Genomic DNA, 20,735 nt, shown 5'->3' with positions numbered 1-20,735 from the left:
TTAAAAATGAAAATTTTAAGTTGGCCTCTGCTTAGCCCCTAGACGTTAGACCAGAGAGTACAAAAAGCACAGTCCCACCCACTCTCCAAGAAGCTACCCAGACACAAGAACAGATGATATAGCTGTGGCCTTGTTCTGGGAACCCCAGGACAAAAAAACATTTGTCAAGTCAGACGTCCTTGGTACTGGAAAAGCTGCGCTGATATGGTTGCGGCCTTGTCCCAGGAACTCCAGGACGAGAAACATCTGCCTTGTCAGATATCCTTGGCACCGAAATAGCTGAGCTAATGGAACTGTGTGGCCTTGAGATGACTAAGTAACACTGTATGTTTCTGCTGTTCCGGGCTCTTCACTCTGTCCTGCGTGAGGTCCGTGTCGAGCCCCAGTGCACTGGTATCCCGAGTAAACCTCTTGTTTTTACATCAAGACTGAGTCCCGTGTGTTCGTGGGGTGGCAGGTGTCCTCAGGACTGGAGCGAGAGTCTCCTCTATCTGAGGGTCTTTCAGGCAGAGTGGAAGGGCCACAGAACACACGATGAGCAAATCCACTGCCTAGGCAGTTAAAGGGGACATGAGACAAGTCATCTAGACACATGACTTTAAGGCAACATCCACCCAGGATTAACACACTCTGTTAGCCACGGATGGAGAAATTAAAACTCAGGCTACAGTAGCCAATGATTCCATGGTATTTTTAGCTCTCCCTGGCTGATGAAGCAAGGATGTCTGACTCACCAGGAAGAGCTCTCTCACTTCAGGCAAATGAGACACAAACCCGAGGGCAGGCAGAGCCTCACGCCGGTGCGGGTTGAGCTGATCCACAGGTCTCTCCATAGGAAACGTTTCCAAGTTGTTCTGAGCCTGGTACCTCTAAGCTCTGGCAATGAAAGTCCCAGGAGATGACACTATGCTGGCAGCTTGCTCGCAACCCCAATAACCTGAGCTGACTGACCACGCTAACACTCAGAGGACGGCATTTATGGCTTGCCGAGCCTAGCTCGGAAGTGTTGCCAGTAGTGAACAAGGTTCCTTAGCGGCACAGAGGAAGAAAAACCAAAGGTGCCCAGTTCATATCAGAAGACATAAGTGTTTTTGTTCTTCATCACCCCTGTTCCCCTTCCCATGGGCAATTCATAAGAGACTGACAAGTCAACAAGTGGGGACATTTTTAATTCTGCAAGCTTTGACTTCGTTGTCTCTCAGGATTTTGAGTTTCACCATAATAATATATTGACAAATGCCACCAGTCACAGAACACAGTAGCAAAAGAGGAATGAGTATCAAGAACAGAGAGAGAGAGGTTCCTCTCATCTGAACCTGGGCACACAAACAGATGTCTGGTCGTCAGGCACATCACGCAAAGGTGAGGGCAGCATGTTTTTCAGTAGCTTTTGGTTATTATTACATGGTTTTATTAGCTTTTTTGAGATTTGTTAATTTTTGTATGTGTTTTGTGTGTGTGCATGTCTGTGCAGCATGTGCACGCACTGACCTCAAAGGCCAAAGGAGGGTGTCAGGTACCCTATAATTAGAGTTACTACCGTTTTTAATTACCGTGTGGGTGCTAGGAATCAAACCCTGCTCCTTCAGAAGAGCACTTACATGTTCTGAGTTATCTCTCCAGTCTCCATGACTAGGGTTTTAAAAGCTCTCAAAATACTTAAAATCACTAAGCCAAGGACAGAGAAGGGTCCTCAGTATTCGGTGCATCCAAACGTGACCTGAACTGGGACAAACTCTGGACTTGGAAAGGAAGTACATAAAACCCAAGAAGCTTTAGTCATCAGGGTCAGAAATATTCTAAAATCAGAAAACTAATCCAAGAAACAAACTGAAACAAAGCATTCATTATTAAATAATAGGTCTGGAGATATATTCAGATTAAAGTACAAGGCACACATACATGTATAACTGTTTATATATGCAAATAATTTTAAATTTTTCTAAAAATCATAAAATCCTCTAGATAAGGTTTTCTATAATATGTGCAAACACTAAGAATTTTCATCCTCACCTCACACTAACAAGATAATGCTATCCCAAGAAAAACTCCCAAAGGAGACCCCTCTGTAAAGAGGTTTGAAGGAACAGATAGATCAGAAGAGCAGAAAATACTGTTTGAAGTTCACAGGCGAACTGGGGATGCTGAGCTGTGAGGTGTGCAACAGCATCACAGAACTACAGATGCCAAGGAACTATGCAAACACAGCCACAGGAAGTCCATGCACGCATGAACTTAGAGAGGACAGTTATTCTAAAACCCTGCCGTGAAATCAATTCAAAACTCAGAGACAAAAACCTGAATTTTTGTTCCAAATTGAATTCTGTTGTGAAATGGAGGGAAGGAAGAAAAAAGCAGTGGAAAAATCATTTAAGGAAAAATCATTTAAGGAATGCAGGCAGTGTACCTGCACAGGGGGTGATTAACTTGCCTCTCGAGGCTTGCTGTCACCGTTCTTTATGACCTGTCTCTTAAGTGGCTCCAGACGACCAGGCTTCTCTTTGCATTTTGTAACAGAGGAACCCACTTAAACACAACACAAGACCATTCACAGATCACATCAATACCAGAGTGGTATTAGGAGAAAGAATTCCGGGAGGACTATGTCCCAGCTGAGCCAAGCCAAGTAAAATGGGGGTAAAATGCTCCGTTCACTCAAAGTTATTATGAGACATTCAAAACACAGAATTGGCTCACACTGACCATAACAATATAGGAAGGAAGGCTCAGCATATTGAACGGGGTGGGAATATTCTGTTCTATCTGAGCAAAGCACTTCAGGGACAGTATGAGTTAACACTGTTAGTTCCAAACTCAATCCCTATGTAGAGGTCAACTCCATTCCCTGTGGACGTCCACTAAGTGACAGCTCTCAACTGGCACATCACCAAGGCTCCAAGGACTCAGAGAGTAGGGGCAACAATGCCCTTGATGTGGACACGGGCCAACCTGCGGCAGTGGATACTCCAGCAAAACCTAGAGAGAAGTGGTTGCAGTGCTCAAAGCTGCAGAAGATGCTGGTAGCCGCAGGATGGCAGAAGGGAGCCTGCTGGCAGTGCACATGAGGAACCACTGCGAGGTACCCTCATAGACTAGGAAGACTCTAGAAAGCACCATTTAAGATTCACAGATTCCTCTTTCTACCATCTTGGTGACTTTGGAGGCCTGCTGGGAACAGGACTTCTAAAACAACAACAACAACAACAACAACAACAACAACAACCAAGTATGTCTGGAAGGCTGTGGTGCAAGGCCATTTTTGCTGGCTACAAGCGAGGCCTCCGGAACCAAAGAAAGCACACGGCTCTTCTTAAAATCGAAGGTGTTTATGCCCGAAATGAAACTGAGTTCTGCTTAGGCAAGAGGTGTGCTTATGTGTACAAAGCAAAAAACAATACAGTGACTCCTGGGGGCAAACCAAACAAAATCAGAGTGGTCTGGGGAAAAGTAACTCGGGTCCATGGAAAACAGTGGTATGGGTCGCGCCAAATTCCGAAGCAACCTTCCTGCAAAGGCCATTGGACACAGAATCTGTGTGATGCTGTACCCATCCCAGATTTAAACTAATGGAGAGTAAATAAATAAAAGTAGATTTGTGCTCTTGTTTAAAAAAAAAAGATTCACAGATTCTCCTATTTTAGCTCATTTTCATTTTATCCTCAATAAAATGTAATCTGTAGGATCAAGTGATTTCATAAGTCACTACAGAGAGTACTTATTAAGAAATGTCAGTAGAAATGGGCTAGGGAACCACAGGGTGGGTAGAGTAGGAGGAACTCATGGGAAAGCTTTACATGAACTGACCACCTCTCTCATCAGCATAGAATTCCAGTGTCCACTCGGAATAAAACACTGAGTTCTTTCTTACTCTCCTGTCTCTTTAGATTAGTGACTAATAAATCCTGGGAACGCTGAAGGACACTGAAGATGTAAAGGCTCAAGACTTGGGATACCCAGAGTTGCCTTCACTTAAACTGATGTCTCTAAGCTCCCTGGAGACTGGCTGACCTTAGTGTGTTCCCCTAGGGGCAGGCAAACCAATGCAGAGTTCACAAAATATGTTCAGATATACACCAAATTCCTGAGATTTCAGTTTACTCAACAACAGAGCTTATAAGATAAGCATGAGGGGGTGGGGGAAGAGGTGGTATTAGCTTTCTCAAAATTACCAAGGAGGTACAAAATGTGTTGGATGTCTTATCCTTCTGCGGAAATCACATCCCCTAACATACACCAGTACTAGAAGGCTCCCAGGCATCTAGGCAGCAGACACAGAACAGAGCTGTGCCAAAGTATTATAATCAAGAGGGGCTCCTGGGAGTGCATGGCCACCCTGCTGTCTTACCCAATGGAATTATCAATAATGTGCCTCTCACCTGTCCCCTTCTCACAAGGTCATTTAAGGTCTGAAGTGGCTCTCACAACCATGTTAGAAAGGCGACGAATCACAGCCACTGTTAACTGGGATGGATGCCCCTTTGAGCCTCCAGAAGTGGAAGACAAATGAATGACACAAAGCAAGAACTAAGGAGCAATGGAAAACAGGACTAGACTGCACTCAAGAAGCACTTATGACATCTACTTCTTACTTGTCTACTTAGCAAATGCCCACCGTGGCAAGGAAGGTGGCCACGCTATCCTAATGAGATCAAGACTAAAATCTCTAACTCATGAATTAGGACTCACTGTAGGCTATGTTTTGTTTTGTAAGGTTTAGGCAATTTCAGGGCATTTAATACCTCACTCTATACCAAGCTAAGCAAGTGACTTGGTGGGGGTCAATGTTGTGATCCTAGATCGCATTCCAATTGGGAGAAATTGCATGCATGCTGGGAACTGAAGTAGCTATACATATTTTCACTAAGGATGAGGTTTTCGTTGTTAATCCCGTAAGAAAAGCAGTGCAGGAAAATGATAAAACGCTATGATGTAGTTAACTGTCACAGAGAAGTCACAAGTCTGTGATGACGTATGTGGAGGTTAGAGACCACCTCCAGGGCCCCCTGCCAAGGTGTGCATTCTCAACTACTACTTGATATTCCACAAAGCCTGATGCATTAACTAAACTTTGAGCCCCTTACAAAAAGAAGTATTTCTACACACTACGCAGACTGAACTTACATGCATGCTCACCACCACCACAGCCACAAAAAGCCACACATAGAAGAACAAAGGGCTTCTCTTTACCTTCTAAAGATTTGTGGCAATGAACTGCTAACATATGGGTAAAATGGGAACAGACAAAAACGTCGGGGACATGGAGGAAGTCATGTGGTGTCACAGTGAAGATTCCCCTATCCCATGGGGAAGAGAGAAAATGGGAAATGCAAAGGCCTTAGGCTCACAGAACAGACAAGGGATTTTAAATGATTCTTTCGAGCGGGAACCCTTTCTCCCTTGAGTATTGACCAGGACTGAGATAGAAAATAGTGACCTGTCTGGGTGTATCAGACTACAGCTTTCCTTTTTCTACCCACCATGGAGTTAAGTGAAAACTCAGCGGAGATCAGAGGTGCACTCCAGGGCCAGCAGCCTCAGCGCTGCAAAGAAGCTCAGCTTAGCATGGGACAAGGCCCCTTCCCAGGACTCGCCAGTCCAGAATCTCAATTAGATCTCACTTCAGGGAAGTTACTATGAGATTGAAACTGGAACACAAAAATGAAAAGCTGTCAGAAATTCTTTTCTAGCATCTGATAATTTCTAGGTAATCCTTTAAATTAAATAAAGAAAACAGCACTGTCACCATATTTTGGAGTGGCAGTCTCTGGGTAGGACAGATAAGTTTCCAAATACCAGGAAGAAAGTAAAGCAAAGCATTTTGATAAAACACAGCCCCTACCCCTAACACACACACACACACACACACACACACACACACACACACACACACACACAGAGAGAGAGAGAGAGAGAGAGAGATGCACAATTAAAATATATCCATGTCTAGTTCTACAATGATTTTTTTTAACCTTCCACTTAAAGAGTAAAATATCTAGAGCCCTATTCCTTATAAATAGATTCAAGTTGAGTTCCTGGGAAGTTTTCCAGAGAGGTAGGGTGTCTTAAAACTGGACATGCATTAAACGAAGCTTTGTCTAACAAGAGTGAGCGAGTAACTGATATGGCATCTGTATGTTCAGCCTGCACAAGGTTCCTTTATCTGGGAAGCATTACTCAGAGACAAACAGAACATCAGATTACAGTCCTGGAGAATCATACTCGCCTCTTCCAGCGATGCTGCCAGCTCACACAGCATTCTATGTGCCCAGCCACCTGCTTCCAGAAGAATTTGTAATCTACCTGCTCCATTTCGCTCCCCAAAGGCTCTCCTACTTGACCCACGTGCCCCCTTCCATTCATCGCACAGCAGTCACGTTTCGTCCCTGAGACGTTCACTCATAGTAAATGGGGAGAGTGGTGTGCTTTCATGCCAAGACCAACAGCAGAAGAAGCCTTCTGCATTGTAATGTACGGTGAAACACACCCCCATGCTGAGAGTCCGCTGAACTTGAACTAAATGCCACTGTGGGAAGAGGCTCATTCCTGGGTGCCAGTTTCCTTTCACATTACCTGCTTCAGTGTACTTCAGTCCCACTTTTTCTTCTGTGTCCTTTGTCTTTGGGGGTGGCCAGACAGCTTGGAGTCTGCCTGGAGTCCTGTCGTCCTGCTCTGTGGGGCTCTGGTCAGGCTGTGCAGAAACAGGTAAAGAATAATTTAAGTAAGTGTGGCCAGAGTCAACTGATTCTTGAAACCATGCACCCTAACACTGATTCTAATATCCACGTTAATGGTCAGTGGTACGTTGCTCCTATTACATGTAATTGAGCCGTCTCGGTACAAGATGAACCTTTTTTTTCTGAGAGGGTAAAAGATCAGCTGGGGTAAAAACTAAAGTTAAAAAATAAAACCGACACAAACAAACAAGCAAACATAATATAAAAACAAAATAAAAGACAAAACAAAAGCATGCAAGACTACCTAACACACAACCCTTAGTGTTTGTTATTCAGCCCTTTTAAAGGGCACATGAAATCTCTCAGCTGCAGAAACAAACCATTATCGCCTGGCACACTTACAGGAATATTTGCCACTCTGATCGAAACAAATTACATATCGTAAGGACTAAGCTTGCATTTCCCGTGAACGTAGCCATAACGGAAGACACACTTCTTTCTCTGAACATTCCACACTAATTTTGATTCTTTCTCATTACAAAATAAAAGAGATAGACTCTGTGCTCAATTTTTCTTTAAGGAGTTGAATTTTGCAATTAGAATGCTACGTTGTGAGTGGATCTAACTATAATCTATGATAACCGTTCTCCAGACTTTAACTTTTAATAGCTTAATTAAACATACACACAGACAAGATAATCCTATCCTGAATTGATGTTTGACAAGAAATTCTATCCACTGTTCCCATGAACTTTCAATGCCAAACACTCCCTGGTCATTATAAATTAATTTCCAATTTCTTTGAATGATTACATCTTTTATTTGCTAGGTTCTCTGGTGCTGATTTCATTTACTCTTCCATAAGAGTGAGGGCCAGCTTCTTCTTTTTTGATATGGCAAGACAGGCTCAGGAATTATCATAAATGGCAGAGTTGGTATTAAAATCCAGCACTCATTCTAAATTCAGTACTCAACCAGGACGCTATATAAACAACACAGGACATTTTGGTTACATCATAAACTCACGTTTTGCTAAAGGAAGCGTCTAGTGTTCACAGGTGTATGACTGCATGGTAAAGGAACCCCTATAAATCTGGACTATACTTCTACATCACAGCACTTCACTAATGCACAATGGCCAGCATGCTCAAATTCAGGGTGCACATTTTCCCTTCCTTCCCATTACATCCACACATAGATCCCACTTAATTACATTCAAGGACAACATAAGAGAAGCACTTCTGTCCAACTTAGAACTCTTTTGCAAGACACTTAGTATCACAATTCATTTTTTTATCAAGAAAGTATAATAATGATAACAGGCAACTAAGATTCATTTTAACAGGGAACCTGGAAAGAAAGAAAAAAATTACAGGATAATTTTATGGCAAAATGCATCATCCAATTCTACATACGCTTTTGGGATCAGATGGGCTGTCTGCCGGCCGTGACTTGGACCTCTCGAACACAGCTCGTAGTGATTCCTTCTCATGCCTCATCTTTCGCTTAAGAGCCTCCAGCTCAGAGGTGTCAGCTGTGCTCTCCTTTTTGGGGGGACGGATGAATAAGGCCTTAAAGGCCTCCAGAGCAGTCTCTGGTGGCTTTGCCTTCACCTGGTCACCCTGGATGTGGGCATCTTCAGGGCTCTTGTGGCTCTCCTGGTCAGTACTATAACCCATCTCATCGGCACCGTGAACCTGGGGGTCCGCTTCCTTCTGCTCGGTTCTTGGCATGTCAATGTTGAGTAGCTGAGATAGCTGCTCCAGGAGAGTGGGAGTGGCCTTTGGATCAGTTGCTCTAACCTGGCTCTTCACTGTCTGTGGGCCTCCCTGTATCAGAGACTTCTGAACAGGCTGGGTCAACTTGAGCAAAGCCAGGTCCCCGTCCTTGTCCTTGGGTTTGATTTCAGTGATGGTCTCCCCTGCCTCTGCGGTAGCCCCCTTCTTCAGCACACGGAGTCCACTGAAGAAAGCTGGAAGTTGGAAGGATTTCTCTCCGGGAGCTTCTCTCTTTGAAACAGTGCTCTCAAGCACACTTACAGTCTGGTCTGTTGCTGCGGGTGGGATTTGAGACCCTTCTTCTGCAGCCTGGCCCTGACTGGGGCTGTGCTCTGCAGGATGGCTACCATCACCACCAGGTTCCAGTCTGCTACCTGTCTCAGATAAAGTTCTCGGAGACTCTTCAGCACAGACTTCTGCACCATCAGTGTTCCCAGCATCAGTATTTTCTTCGGAATCCCCTGGTCTGTCTTTAGGCTCTTGAGAAGGTTCACATAAAACAACTGTGGTGGGCTTTTGGGTATCCAGGCCGCTTCCTTCCTCTGCCTCCTGGCCTCCATCTTCAGAGTCAGAATCACTGGTGGTATGAACCAGTGTCCCTCGGACCCAGATGACTTCCTCGCTGTCCACACTCACAGTTGCAGGTGAAAGCAGCTCATAACCAGGGGAAGAGGCATTTGATCTGCCTTTCCCCTGACTTCCCTCAGATTCTGTCTCCGCCCTTGCAGACTTTCCATCATTTTTAAGATCAGGTGGAATTGGAGCTTCTGCCTGTGGCTGATCTGAGCCTTTACCTGGATCGCCTCCCTCAGGAGCGGGATCCGCCTCTACACTGCGAAATGCCTTCAGCACAGCATCTTCCTCTTCAGGATCCAAGGAGTCCAATTTACTTGTAAATCCAAACAGGGATTTCATAGAGAATTTACTCAGGATCGACTGAGCCATCTCAAGTCCGGCTTCGGATTTGTCTGGTTCCAGCACATCTCTGCTGCTGAGAGAGTTACCAACCTCCTCCATGTCCCGGCAGTGCCCTTGACACAAGTTCTGCCTTGTGTTACCTGCCCTGCTCTTTCAGTTTATCCGCTCCATCTGCTCTTGACTTACAGGACAGGGAGCGACAGCACCGGGGAGGGAGCCAGGCTTTCAGCAGCTCAGAGAACACACTTGGTCTCTTTCAGGTCACAAGCGTCCTCCCTTCCGGTTTGCTCGATGCCGGCGTGCCCAAGGCAACTTGTTAAGTCTGGGCAACTCTATGCCCCAAAGCAGCTGGGGCTGCACACCTTACTACAATTGAGCAGGTAGGCTGCTCTTCTGGACTTCCGTATTTACTCCCCAGGACAAAAGGCTTTTTGTCGCAGGCAAAGTCAGCCTGTCCTGTAATCCCAGCCCAGGACTTCAGGAGGAGCTCCGCCCCAGAGCCTACGATTCTCCAAGTGGCATTCAACTTCCTCATTGGTGAGCAAGTTGAGGTTTTTAAAAGTGCTGAGCTGGCAAGCTGGTCCGGACAGCCCTGAACCACCCCCTGGTGCAGCCCAAGAGATTCCAAAGTGAATCAGCAGAAAATGACCAAAGTGAGCCCTCTTTCCCATCGGATGGTAATCAAAGGCCTGGGCTGCGAGGCCCTAAACCCAGCAATTTGCCCACATCAACAGTCTCTTAGAAACCCTTAATCAAGGACCGGAAGTAAAGAAAAATGATCCTCTCAGAGTGCCCACAACTCTGAGAGCAGTTAATTTACTACCCTTGGAATGTCTTTTGATTTAAAATGCTTTTCTTCAGCTAGCCGGCAGGTTTCATCTGGAATGCAGATTTTCTCTGGCTGCTGGGAAGGAAAACCAACTAGACTGGTTTCAGGTTACTGCTGCCTTAGCGCTGCCCTGCCTGAGTGTTCTACAAACAGGTACTTAGACAAGCACGCCCACCGCACCCAGTGTCCACCTACGAAAGGGCAGCAAAATAAACAGCACCAGCCCTGTAGGAATGATTACTGTCTTGGGTTGTGGACCAACCTCGGGTTTCTTTCTGGTCCACAGCAGTGACTCGCTCTGGAGTCACTCAGGAGTTACGAATCCTGGTGGAGGGACTCTTCTCTGCTTTGGTGTTGCAACCAAATTAAATGGTCCTGGCATAGCACGATTTTAGCACACAACCTGCTTTCTTAGACATTCACCCAAGATCCACAACGATCTATTGTTTTCTAAAAGTCTAAAATATCTATTATCACTTTGGTCTCCGCTGCCCATTTTATGCAAAACAGCAAAAAACAAAGCCAGCCCAGGTTAGATGAAACACCATTCCGATTATATGCTGCAGTCTGAGGATATGGGGTGGGGAATCAAAGATGCCCAGTTACCTGTAGGACAGCTTCCTGCCAACCCCAGAGGTCTGAGGAATTCTGGCTGCAGCAAGGCATTTTTAACAATGTATGACTGCAAAAAGGGAAAACAGAAATAAAGGGGGGGTGTGTTTATTCGACCGACTCTTATAGGAAATTACAAACCCTAACTGGTCCCGGCACTGACGTTTTTGGGAGTAGTAAGAGAAGTAACCTTAAGTGGCGTGGTGCTAGAAATGTAGCTCAGTGGGGCAGAATGTGCAGCTAGCAAGGACAGGCTTTAGGCTCAATCTCCAGCACAGCAAAACAACAAAATTAAACAAAGCAAAGTAAATACCAGGGCAGAGCACAAGAGAAAAAGAAAGATCTGTTGGTGCCATTTACATGTCTGAATGAAGCTTCCGCTCTAGAGGAAATGCCTACTTGATAAAAATCTGACTTCTTGGAGGCTGTGGAAAGATGGGATCACCACTCGAGTTTCATGAGCTACACACTCATAGATCACAGGGCTAGGGAGGAAGACAAGCTTAGCATACATTGTGTTTTCCTTCTCTCTGACGATGGCTCATTTGTTCAGGTATTTGTCCAGAGTAGGTTTTTAGACATCTTAACAGACTTGGACAAAAACATAAGCTGGAAAGGCTTGTTAGTCCTCTAACGTGTAGTGGCCCACAGCACTGGGCTGACTCACAGGGCTCCAGCATGGCCCTCATTAGCCACAGGTGCCAACACCGTCTCATGGAAAATGGATCAGGAGATTGGTGCATTGAAAACCCTCTGCTCTAGATCCTAAGGCTTTCTTAGACTTATTTTAAATGAAGAAATCAGAGTCAAGAGAAAGTAACTGAGTAGGGTTTCACAGAGTAGCAGGTGGAAATGAATAGAATAATATCTAGAATTGAGCATTTACTATGTGCCCAAGTATTGTATTCAATGCTTTGCATGCACTAATTCAATAGATACAGGTAGCTGCTATAGCTTGGAATGCACTCTGTTTCTCCTGCTAGAAAACTGAGATAAAAAAGATTAAATAACCTCCGTTTACGGGGTCAATGAACAAGGGAGCCAGGACTTGACTCTAGGATGCACTTAACCATCCTCTACAACTCAGAAGTAGGCTTCCTGCTGTCACAGGACACCGCATATGGCTGAGTCCAACATACAAAGGTGGTAGACTCTTATTAGGATCTCAGGTATAACTTCTCCTTTGGGAAGACACAGAGATGGACTTCAAAGAATTTACTGACAAAGAATGACTATGAGTTTCCAGTGTAGAAACTTTAGGGCAAGGTATTTGAATATTTATTTATTTAAATGTAATTCAATAGTTTATTTAGGACAGATTATAGAAGAGTTGTCAGAAATGAAGGGAAAACGAGAGAAACTTCCAGCAGCAGACCTCCTAACAGAGGAAAATGAATTTTCTGGAAGTTTCGTAGGTCATAGGCAGAGGGTAATGTAATCTCTACTGAGATTAGTTAATGTTCTGTCTTTTCAAGGACTAAGGCAAAGGTGGGCCTAGACTCACTATGCCTGCCCCATGGCCCAACCAGGGAGATGGTCACTTACTGTTCAAGGGCTGCCCAACCAGTCATGGGAAGGTGAAGCCTTCCTCTGTCCATTCCTGACTCCAGCTTTGACCTTAGCTAGCTGTTAGGTACTTGGCCTACATTACCACCATCAGATTTTGCAAATATTTCACAGCTGTCAATTGCATTAGACTTTTTTGTTCTCTTCTTTACACGACTAAGAGTCCCAGGTCACTGTCTCTTCTATACTCCAAGTGAATTGGACTCCAGAGTCAATTCTCTCGAGGGATTCCTTTGAGTGTTTCAAGGTCTGTGCTTAGGATTGGGTTTTCCATCACTTTCACCTGCATAGGGTGATTAGTGTGAGGTTTTCTCAGGTGACTCCGCACAGGGTCACAAGGTTCACTCTAGTTTTTATTACATTTCCTAGGTCAAGATGGTTTTCAAACCACCTTAACCATTTCGGGGGTGGAAGGGTCTGTAGATCTGCAGTGTTTTTCCATCCCTCCCTCAGCTGCTTGCTGATGGCAAGCCTGCAAGGACAGTCGGACACACATCTGGGATTGCCCATCCTCACCGTGAGAGCTCGATTCTGTGCTTTGTCTTTGATTCAATTCATTAGACTTGCTCCGCTCACAATGATTTACTCTTACAGATGTGAAAAGTAAGATCAAGTTGGCCATTACAAGGCTGGTGATGTTCTTACTATCAAATATTTCTGAGACTGGATTCCTCCAGCCAGTATCAAAGATATCTGGGAAGGGGATTCCTATGAATGACAAGTAAAATAATGGGAACAGAAAATCTGACTCTACTTATGTGGCTGGTGGGATATGCAGCCACTAAGGTACAGAATGTCATGGGTCACGTTTCTGAAGGATATTGGGGATTTTCCAAAGCAAAGAGAGAAACTTTGTTGTGCCACAGGGAAACTACAGTAGCAGACATGGAGTCTATGGAGAAACTTTTACTAGTTGCTTCTGGTAAAAGTTACCAAGAGGGTCTGGAATGTAATAAACTACTTTTGTCTCATGCAGCTTGTTTCTCTTCCTTCCCAAGCAGCAATTCCAGACAGCTCTTTGGTGCTACAACTAGGTATCTGCTTAATTCTTATGTTAATTATTTGCTTAGCATATGCAATCATGGGTCTCAGTAGGATATTTTCATACATGTGCATCATTGTGCTTTGTTTACATCTATCTCCTTCAACTCATAATCTCCTCGTGCTCCCCAAGAGAGCCTCCTCCTACACTTACAATCTCCTCGTGCTCCCCAGGAGAGCCTCCTCCTACACTTACAATCTCCTCGTGCTCCCCAGGAGAGCCTCCCCCTACATGTCTGCTTTATGTGACACTGAAAGATAGATCTAACATTTTGAAAAAGTCTTCTGCCTGTGAGAGAAGAACTTATACTTGCCATTACTTTCCATCATTACTGAGTTATCTTGAGAATTAGTTCAACTTCAAAACTCTAACTCCCCAAATCCTGTTTTATATATGTAACTTAAGGGAGAAAATAGAAAAGGCTAGGGAAGATGGAGACACGCCTAGAACAAAATGAAGATGGGCATGTACTGATAGTCCCAGCACGTGAGAGGCGGAGCCAAGAGAAATAGTCCAAGAGCAGCCTGAGTCACTCAGTGAGTTCAAAGCCAGCCTGGACTGCACACCAGGTTCCTGTCTCAAATAACAAACCAAGTAGTGGGAAGATAGCGAAGTGGTCAGAGGCTCACTTGTTTACCATGACAAAACTATAGATTCAATTCACAACATAATAAAGCAGGAGTGGGGGGGAGGGGGGGAGGTAAAGAAGAAAAGGCAAATAGATAAGAAAAGCATGCGACAAGGCAGAAGGTGGAGACAGTGTTTCTGGATGCCACTCAGGTCCTGTGTAAGCATTAGGCATGGTGGGTTCTTTATATAATTTTTCTTAAATTTGCCCACAAAGCTGAGAAAGGTATCATTAGCCTCATTTTCTTTTTTTTTTTAAAGATTAGCTCTGTTCCGTGCAAGTTGTACAATAAAAGAAATATTCTATCTCTTTCCCTCTGAAACAGTCAATAGTGGTTCCACTCGGGTGGTCTCTATTCATCTAAAACATGGCCAGTGACTAAAAAATGAAGTGCTTAATATGATTTCATTGTAATTCATTTAAATTGACCCATCTGCTAAGCAGACACTCTACTGGGCATTGCTATAGATGTTATAGAGCATTTCAAAGAAATTAGGTCAAGTCTGAGATTAGATAACCAAGGAATAGCAGAGCCAAGTTTTGTACTGGATCCATCTAATTATAAGTGATTTCTATTTAGTATTGATTTCTATTTTGTAGTGTGTTTTTTAAAGCTATAGTGTAACAGCTTTCTTTTCTATTGAAACACTGAAAGGGAGGCAGAAGAGATCACTTTAAAGAAAAAAAAACCTTTTGTTTTAATCCCTTTAGCTTGGTAATTCGATGCTGTTCTGTATATCCTTGCTGTGCTGGCTACTGTTTTGTTCCCTTGACACAGCTGAGTCATCTGAGAAGAGGAACCTGTGGCAGTTTGAATAAGAATGGCCTCCATAAGCTCACAGAATTATTGCTTGGTGACCAGAGAGTGGTACTGTATGAAGGGATTAGGAGGTATGGCCTTCTTGGAGAAGGTTTGGCCTTGCTGAAGGAGGTGCCCCACTGGGGGTGGGCCCAAGCCCAAGTCAGGCCCAGAGGCTCCCTGTCTCCGTGCTGCCTGTGGATCCCCATGTTGAATTCTGAGTTCCTTCTACAGCACCATGCCTGCTTGCATCCTGCCAGGCTTCCCTCCACGTTGACAATGAGCTAATCTCCTAAACTGTCAACAGGCTCCAGTTAAACGCTTTCCTTTAAGAGAGTTGCCATGGTTGTGGCATCTCTCACAGCCATAGCAACCCTAACTAAGACAAACCTCAATTAAAACAACAAAACAACAATAACAAAAAAGGCCTCCATCAGATGCCCTGTAGCAAGTCTATGGTATGTTCTTGATGAATGATTGATGTGGAAGGACTCCGCCCACTCTGGGTTTCACTACCCCTGGCAGGTGGAGCAAGCAAATAAGAAGCATCCTTCCTTGGTCTCTACTTAAGTTTCTGTCTGCAGGCTCCTGCCTTGAGTTTCTGCCCCCTACTTCCTTCTGTGATAAACCATGATTGGGATGTGGAAGGCAAAATATAAACCCGTTTCTCCCATGCTGCTTTTGGTCCTGGTATTTTATCAAGGAAACTAAGACACTCTGCATTCTAGATCTTTTAGTAACTAAACAATCCGGCAGGATGGAAAGACTCTAGTAATCCAGACTAATGCCAGACTTCACTATGATTAACGGATGCTGAACTCCCAGCAGTGACTAAATGGTCCAGCTGCCATCCGTACACACAATTAAGAGTCAGCACAGCCACAGAAAAAGGCTCAGGAAACTCATAATCTAAAGCTAACACTAGAAATCATGTTCACATTTGAAGCCAGGGCAGTGCTGGTCCAATGTATAACACTGATCAAAGTACTGCCTGGTAATATATTCCTCTCTGTCCCTAGATTTTGTAATGACTTGGATCTGAAATGCCCTGGCCAAACTCATGAGATGAAGCCTTGGATCCTTATGAAGCAGTGTTCAGGGGGTTTAGGGAGGTGACTGGATCCAAAAGGTTCTATCTTCATCAATGGATTCATCTTATTCAAAGGCTCATAGTGTGATGGGCTACTGGACAGTGGTGAGAACAGAAAAGAGTTGGGGCCTAGAAGGAGGAAGTAGGTCACTAGGGTAAGCCTCAGGACATTTTGTTCCTACCTGTCCTGGCTAGTTTTATGAAAACTTGACGAAAGCCAGAATCATCATGAGGGAGCCTCAACTGTGAAAATGTCTTCATAAGATCAGGCTATAGGCAAGCTGTAGGGCATTTTCTTAATTAGTGGTTGATGGAGAAGACCTAGCCCATGATGGGTGGTGCCATCTCTGAGTTGGTGGTCCTCAGTTCTATAAGAAAGTAGGCTGAGCGACCCATGAGGATCAAGCCTTTAAGCAACATAAGCAACACCATTCCATGGTCTCTGCATCAGCTCCTGCCTCCAGGTTCCTCTCCTGCTAGGGTTCCTGCCCTCGCTGCTTTTGATGATGAACAGTTGTGTGGAACTGTGGATGAAAGCAAACCCTTCCCTCCCTGTGCCGCCTTGGACCACGCTATTTCATCACAGCAATAGCCCTGGCTAAGACTGGGCCTGCATGTCTCCAACCCTACCCTCCTCTCTGCCTACTGACTAATGTGGGGAGTGGAACAGCCTGACCTGACCATGTATTCCCTGACGTAACAGTCTACCTTATCACACACCTCAAGTAATGGAGAAAGTTGATCCTCAACCAGCATCTCAGACAACTTAGCAGACAATAAGTGGTTTAAGTCAGCGATCTTAAAGGAAACCTGCTGAGCACAGTGTCTAAAGCTTGACCCCACTTCCCCCCACCCAGAGAGACCGCTGGTGTGTTTGTTACTAAAAGGGTGCACACACAATTTTCCAAACTGGAGAATGTTCTGAGTGGAAGCCTCAATTGGAATAACAACATTGAACCTGAAAGATTTAAGCCACTTGACTGAGGAAGGGGGAAAAAAAACTAAAAGGAAGAGAGGAAATCCAGAGTCCAGAGGGTAGGAACCAGCGACCTGTCTACCCTGAAGAAACTACTCTCATTTTGTAAAAGGTATAATTAATGAAAAGCAAAGAGGCATGCAAATATGCTTTACTTTTATTACATATCCATATAGGTAGTATATAAATATATATATTTAGATAGTATATTTTCATTAATATTTTCAGGAAAATAACTTCCTTTCTATGTAATGATGCTATCAAAAGCCCCAGAACACTTGTAGGGAATGGGAATTTATAATAAGGAAAGCGTCCTAAATAGTGAGGGGCACAAATGGATCCTCTTCCAAAGCTGAAAGGTCACCACTCGGTGACAAGAAAATGGCGAAACCGAGCATAGCATTGATCCCACAGCATCACTGAAAGCTTATCTGAAGGACTTTGGAACAGCGTGAGTAAATCAGGAAGAAAGGTGCAGAATGCAGCGTGCCTGCTTTAAAAGATACCCTCACTGAAAACAAACACGGACAGTGAAAACTAAAACGAAACTTATTAACGTTTCACATGGTGCCACTGGGCTGAGATGCTGAGCTGGTTCTGAGCCCCCACAAGCACCCTCTAGGTTTCAAATAGTTTTCAAGGGCTGTGTATGATTTCTGTAATTGTAATAAATTAAGTAAAGACATAATTTCATTCACATAGAAGAAAACTAGGTTTTCATGGTTTATGGTACTTCAAAACAAAAAAAACAAAAACAAACAAACAAAAAAGTCCAGACGACAATCGTGAAAGGAAAAGGAAGCAGCTTTTCAAAGTCCTTTTGGGCACTGCTACCCTCCAGGCTGCCTAGCGTTGCAGCCTGCCAAGTCCCAGACAGCTTCAAATAATTCACCAGTAGATGTCACTGTTGCACTAAAGTAAGTACATCCCTGCTTTGACTTCGCAAGGATCCCAGTCAACACTCTCCCCCCTCCTCTCCCTCTCCCTCTCCCTCTCCCTCTCCCTCTCCCTCTCTCTCTCTCTCCCTCTCCCCCTCTCTCTCTCTCCCTCTCCTTCTCCCTATCCCTCTCCCTATCCCTACACCTCTCCCTCTCTCTCTCCCTCTCCCTCTCTGTCTCCTCTCCCTCTCCCTCTCCTTCTCCCGATCCTCTCCCTCTCCCTCTCCTTCTCCCGATCCTCTCCCTCTCTTTCTCTACTCCCTCACCCTCTCTTATATGTGTGAAGTGTGTGTGTGAGATATATGGGTGTGAGAGAGAAAGTGTGTGTGACAGAGAGTATGCGTGCTTGGCAGCATGGGTGGTTGTAGGTGTGTGTGTGTGTGTGTGTGTGTGTGTTTGCTTCTGTGTACCTGTAGAGGCCAAAAGAACATTAGACTTGCGGAGCTGGAGTGGGCTGTTGTGAGCTGCTGTGTGGGCACTAGAGGCTGAACCCAGCGAGCACTCTCAACCACTGAAAGCTCTCCAACCCTTCAAACCTCTTTTTAGGAAAACAAGTGCCAAAGGTTTTTCTGAAATGACCACAGTGACTGTTGTTGTGTGGTTATGACAAAAACCAAGTTCTATTGAATGGTCACTACCCACCTAAAACTGGCAGATATAACACATCTATGAAAAGCCACAATGTTATCTAGATGACTGCAGGCCTAACTCACGCTCACTGCATGTGTAGTTTCAGCCAGAATATAAAAAAGCAGAGAACGAGAGACTGTGGATGGGCATCAAAATTAAAGCAAGACAGAAAAGGCCACAGGGAGCTGTGGGGAAAAGAGGACAGTGACAAATGACATGGTTTGGTCAACTTTATCAGACCATCTAAAACTGGAAGTGGCTAGCAGTGCCCAGTGCTTTGTCCTAGAGAGTCAATGCTTCTGTGTCAGTGGATGTGTGAATGAATGAGAAAGGAGAAGCCTATGTTTTCAAATGGGTCATTCTGTATTTGGCAGATTTCCCACCAACTTGTTGGACTGTTATTTGAGCAGCTGGAGAGAAAGAAACATTTATAGATGTGCAATGAACAAGGTGGCTTGGGTTTCACAGGAAAGCGCAGGGCATGTCTGTCAGCTAGCATATGTTATTCATAAACTTTTAGTACAATGATATTAAGTGACTAGCAGCAAATGGCTTTCTTCCCACAGGGACGTTTAGGCATCACGGCTAATGAGACAGAGTACCCTGGAAAGAAACTATAGACACAGTCACCTTCTAGCACACAGATTTTGCCTTGGTTTTCTGCAGTCCATTGGTTATTTTTTCCAAACAGTGATCCACTGTTACTGAATACAGCCTCTGCAACTTTACATATACAATTTACATTAAGTTCATGTTATATGAGCCTCTGCAGACCACAAAGAGCTACAGGATAAGCACAAAGATTTCCACTTACGTTGAGATCCAAGTACAATTCACTTCTACTTGTCTTTTCCTTGTCTTCATGGAGCAGAAATGGACAGGGTGGGCTGGCTCTGTAACCCAGGACCCAAGTCCCTCCATCCTTATTGGGAAGGTCTTTTGCTGTCTGCTCATTGAAGTTGTCACAGGGAAAGCCTTCAGAGGCGACACCTAAGTGAACACAGGGAAGAGTGTCAATGCCAGCGGAAAGATGAAATACAATGTTGTCAACGAGTTTAGGGATTCTACGAGGCACTCTCCATGTTCTGGCTTCACTCTCTAGTGTCTACTTTTAGAGTTTGCTGTTCTTGAAAGGGCTTTGCCCAAGTACTCTTTTGGGGTCTTCAAGTATATTACTTCATCACCAAAAAGTTGGAATCCTGGCTCTCTCCTATTCTCCAAAGACCCGCATGCCAGCCCAGGCTGTGCGGGTTCTGCTCTCTCAGTACAGAGTCAGAGGAGGGCCGGGGGAATAGGGGTCTAGATTTTTAGTTCTACCTCTCTATGGTGTCACCAAAGTCAAGGCACGAATGGATTTGCTCTTCTGGAACTGAAACTGTGCCTTATTTCTAGGGACAGACTTGTCATGCACTGTGCATACAGGTACATATCCATTTGATGATGAGGGAGTGATGCATGTGTAACCCATATTGGGAATAACTTTTGTCATTTCTAGAATCATCAGTTAACCTACTCTTACCTAAACTGTGTAAGGGTGACAATAGGGCTATCTGCAAAATTTAACATAACCTAGAGTTGGGAAACACTGATGCTCCCATTTGGGGGGGGGGAACTGGGGCACGGAGTTTCTAAGCAACAATGTCAAGTTCACAAAATCATAAGATCTATAAAGGAGAAAGCAATGGTTGGAAGACAGAAAACTGAACGCTAGAGGCTATGTTCTTAGAATCTATGTATATAGCCTCGGCCTGACATTCTTGAGGTGGCAACACATGTTCTGTGATAAAATGCTGTCGTGGTCAGAAAGGCTATCCTTTGGTGCTTCTCAGTTAATGTCAGGTTACTAAAGAACTTGAAATGTCCCTTGGTGAAAAAATATATCAAATGGGATTTTCCCAAACTTATTTCGTCATGGTATCCATTTAAAAAGACATCTGCTGAGCCAAACGTGTTCTAAACTATTAGCGCTCCACTGGAATGCAGTTTGGAAAACACTAGATTAGATCAATGACAGACAAGTGTCTCGAGGCACTCACATTCCTGGTCCTCTTTGAATTCCTGGTAAGCAACCTCAGCAAAACCTGAAGCAACCAGGTAGACATTCAAGACTTAGGCTCCGTGTCTTTTGCAAGAGGGATTGCTAGATATGCGATAGGGTGTTTATTATACATAATCCCTGTAAGAGAGGCGTTCGAGCTGTGATCCAAAGCCAGCTGATGGCCTTGCCATGCTGAAAACCCGACTCATTAGTAACC

General features: G+C 44.4%; 1 protein-coding gene and 1 pseudogene across 9 annotated transcripts in view; one reads left to right on the top strand and one right to left on the bottom strand.

Moving 5' to 3' along the window:
* Fmn1 (formin 1) overlaps window positions 1-20,735 on the bottom strand; it is a 384,534-nt gene that overhangs the window by 257,830 nt on the left and 105,969 nt on the right. For 3 of the 9 annotated variants that reach the window (XM_063285290.1, XM_063285291.1, XM_039106472.2), the window contains 3 exons: window positions 19,295-19,470; window positions 10,806-10,881; window positions 6,571-6,688 (listed from right to left, as the gene is read on the bottom strand). The exons of 1 other annotated variant lie outside the window; for it this stretch is intronic. In XM_063285290.1, coding sequence (XP_063141360.1) covers window positions 6,571-6,688; window positions 10,806-10,881; window positions 19,295-19,470 — 370 coding nt within the window. Of the gene's footprint in view, window positions 1-6,570; window positions 6,689-8,089; window positions 10,721-10,805; window positions 10,882-19,294; window positions 19,471-20,735 lie in introns of those variants that run through there. 5 more of the 9 variants (XM_039106467.2, XM_039106466.2, XM_039106468.2 and 2 more) reach the window with 3 other exon arrangements.
* On the top strand, window positions 3,229-3,592 carry LOC134486423 (large ribosomal subunit protein eL33-like; annotated as a pseudogene).

Source organism: Rattus norvegicus, chromosome 3 (genome assembly GCF_036323735.1).
Source record: "Rattus norvegicus strain BN/NHsdMcwi chromosome 3, GRCr8, whole genome shotgun sequence".
In the NCBI taxonomy this organism is placed as follows: domain Eukaryota; kingdom Metazoa; phylum Chordata; class Mammalia; order Rodentia; family Muridae; genus Rattus; species Rattus norvegicus.
This window is presented reverse-complemented; position numbering and strand designations above follow the sequence as displayed.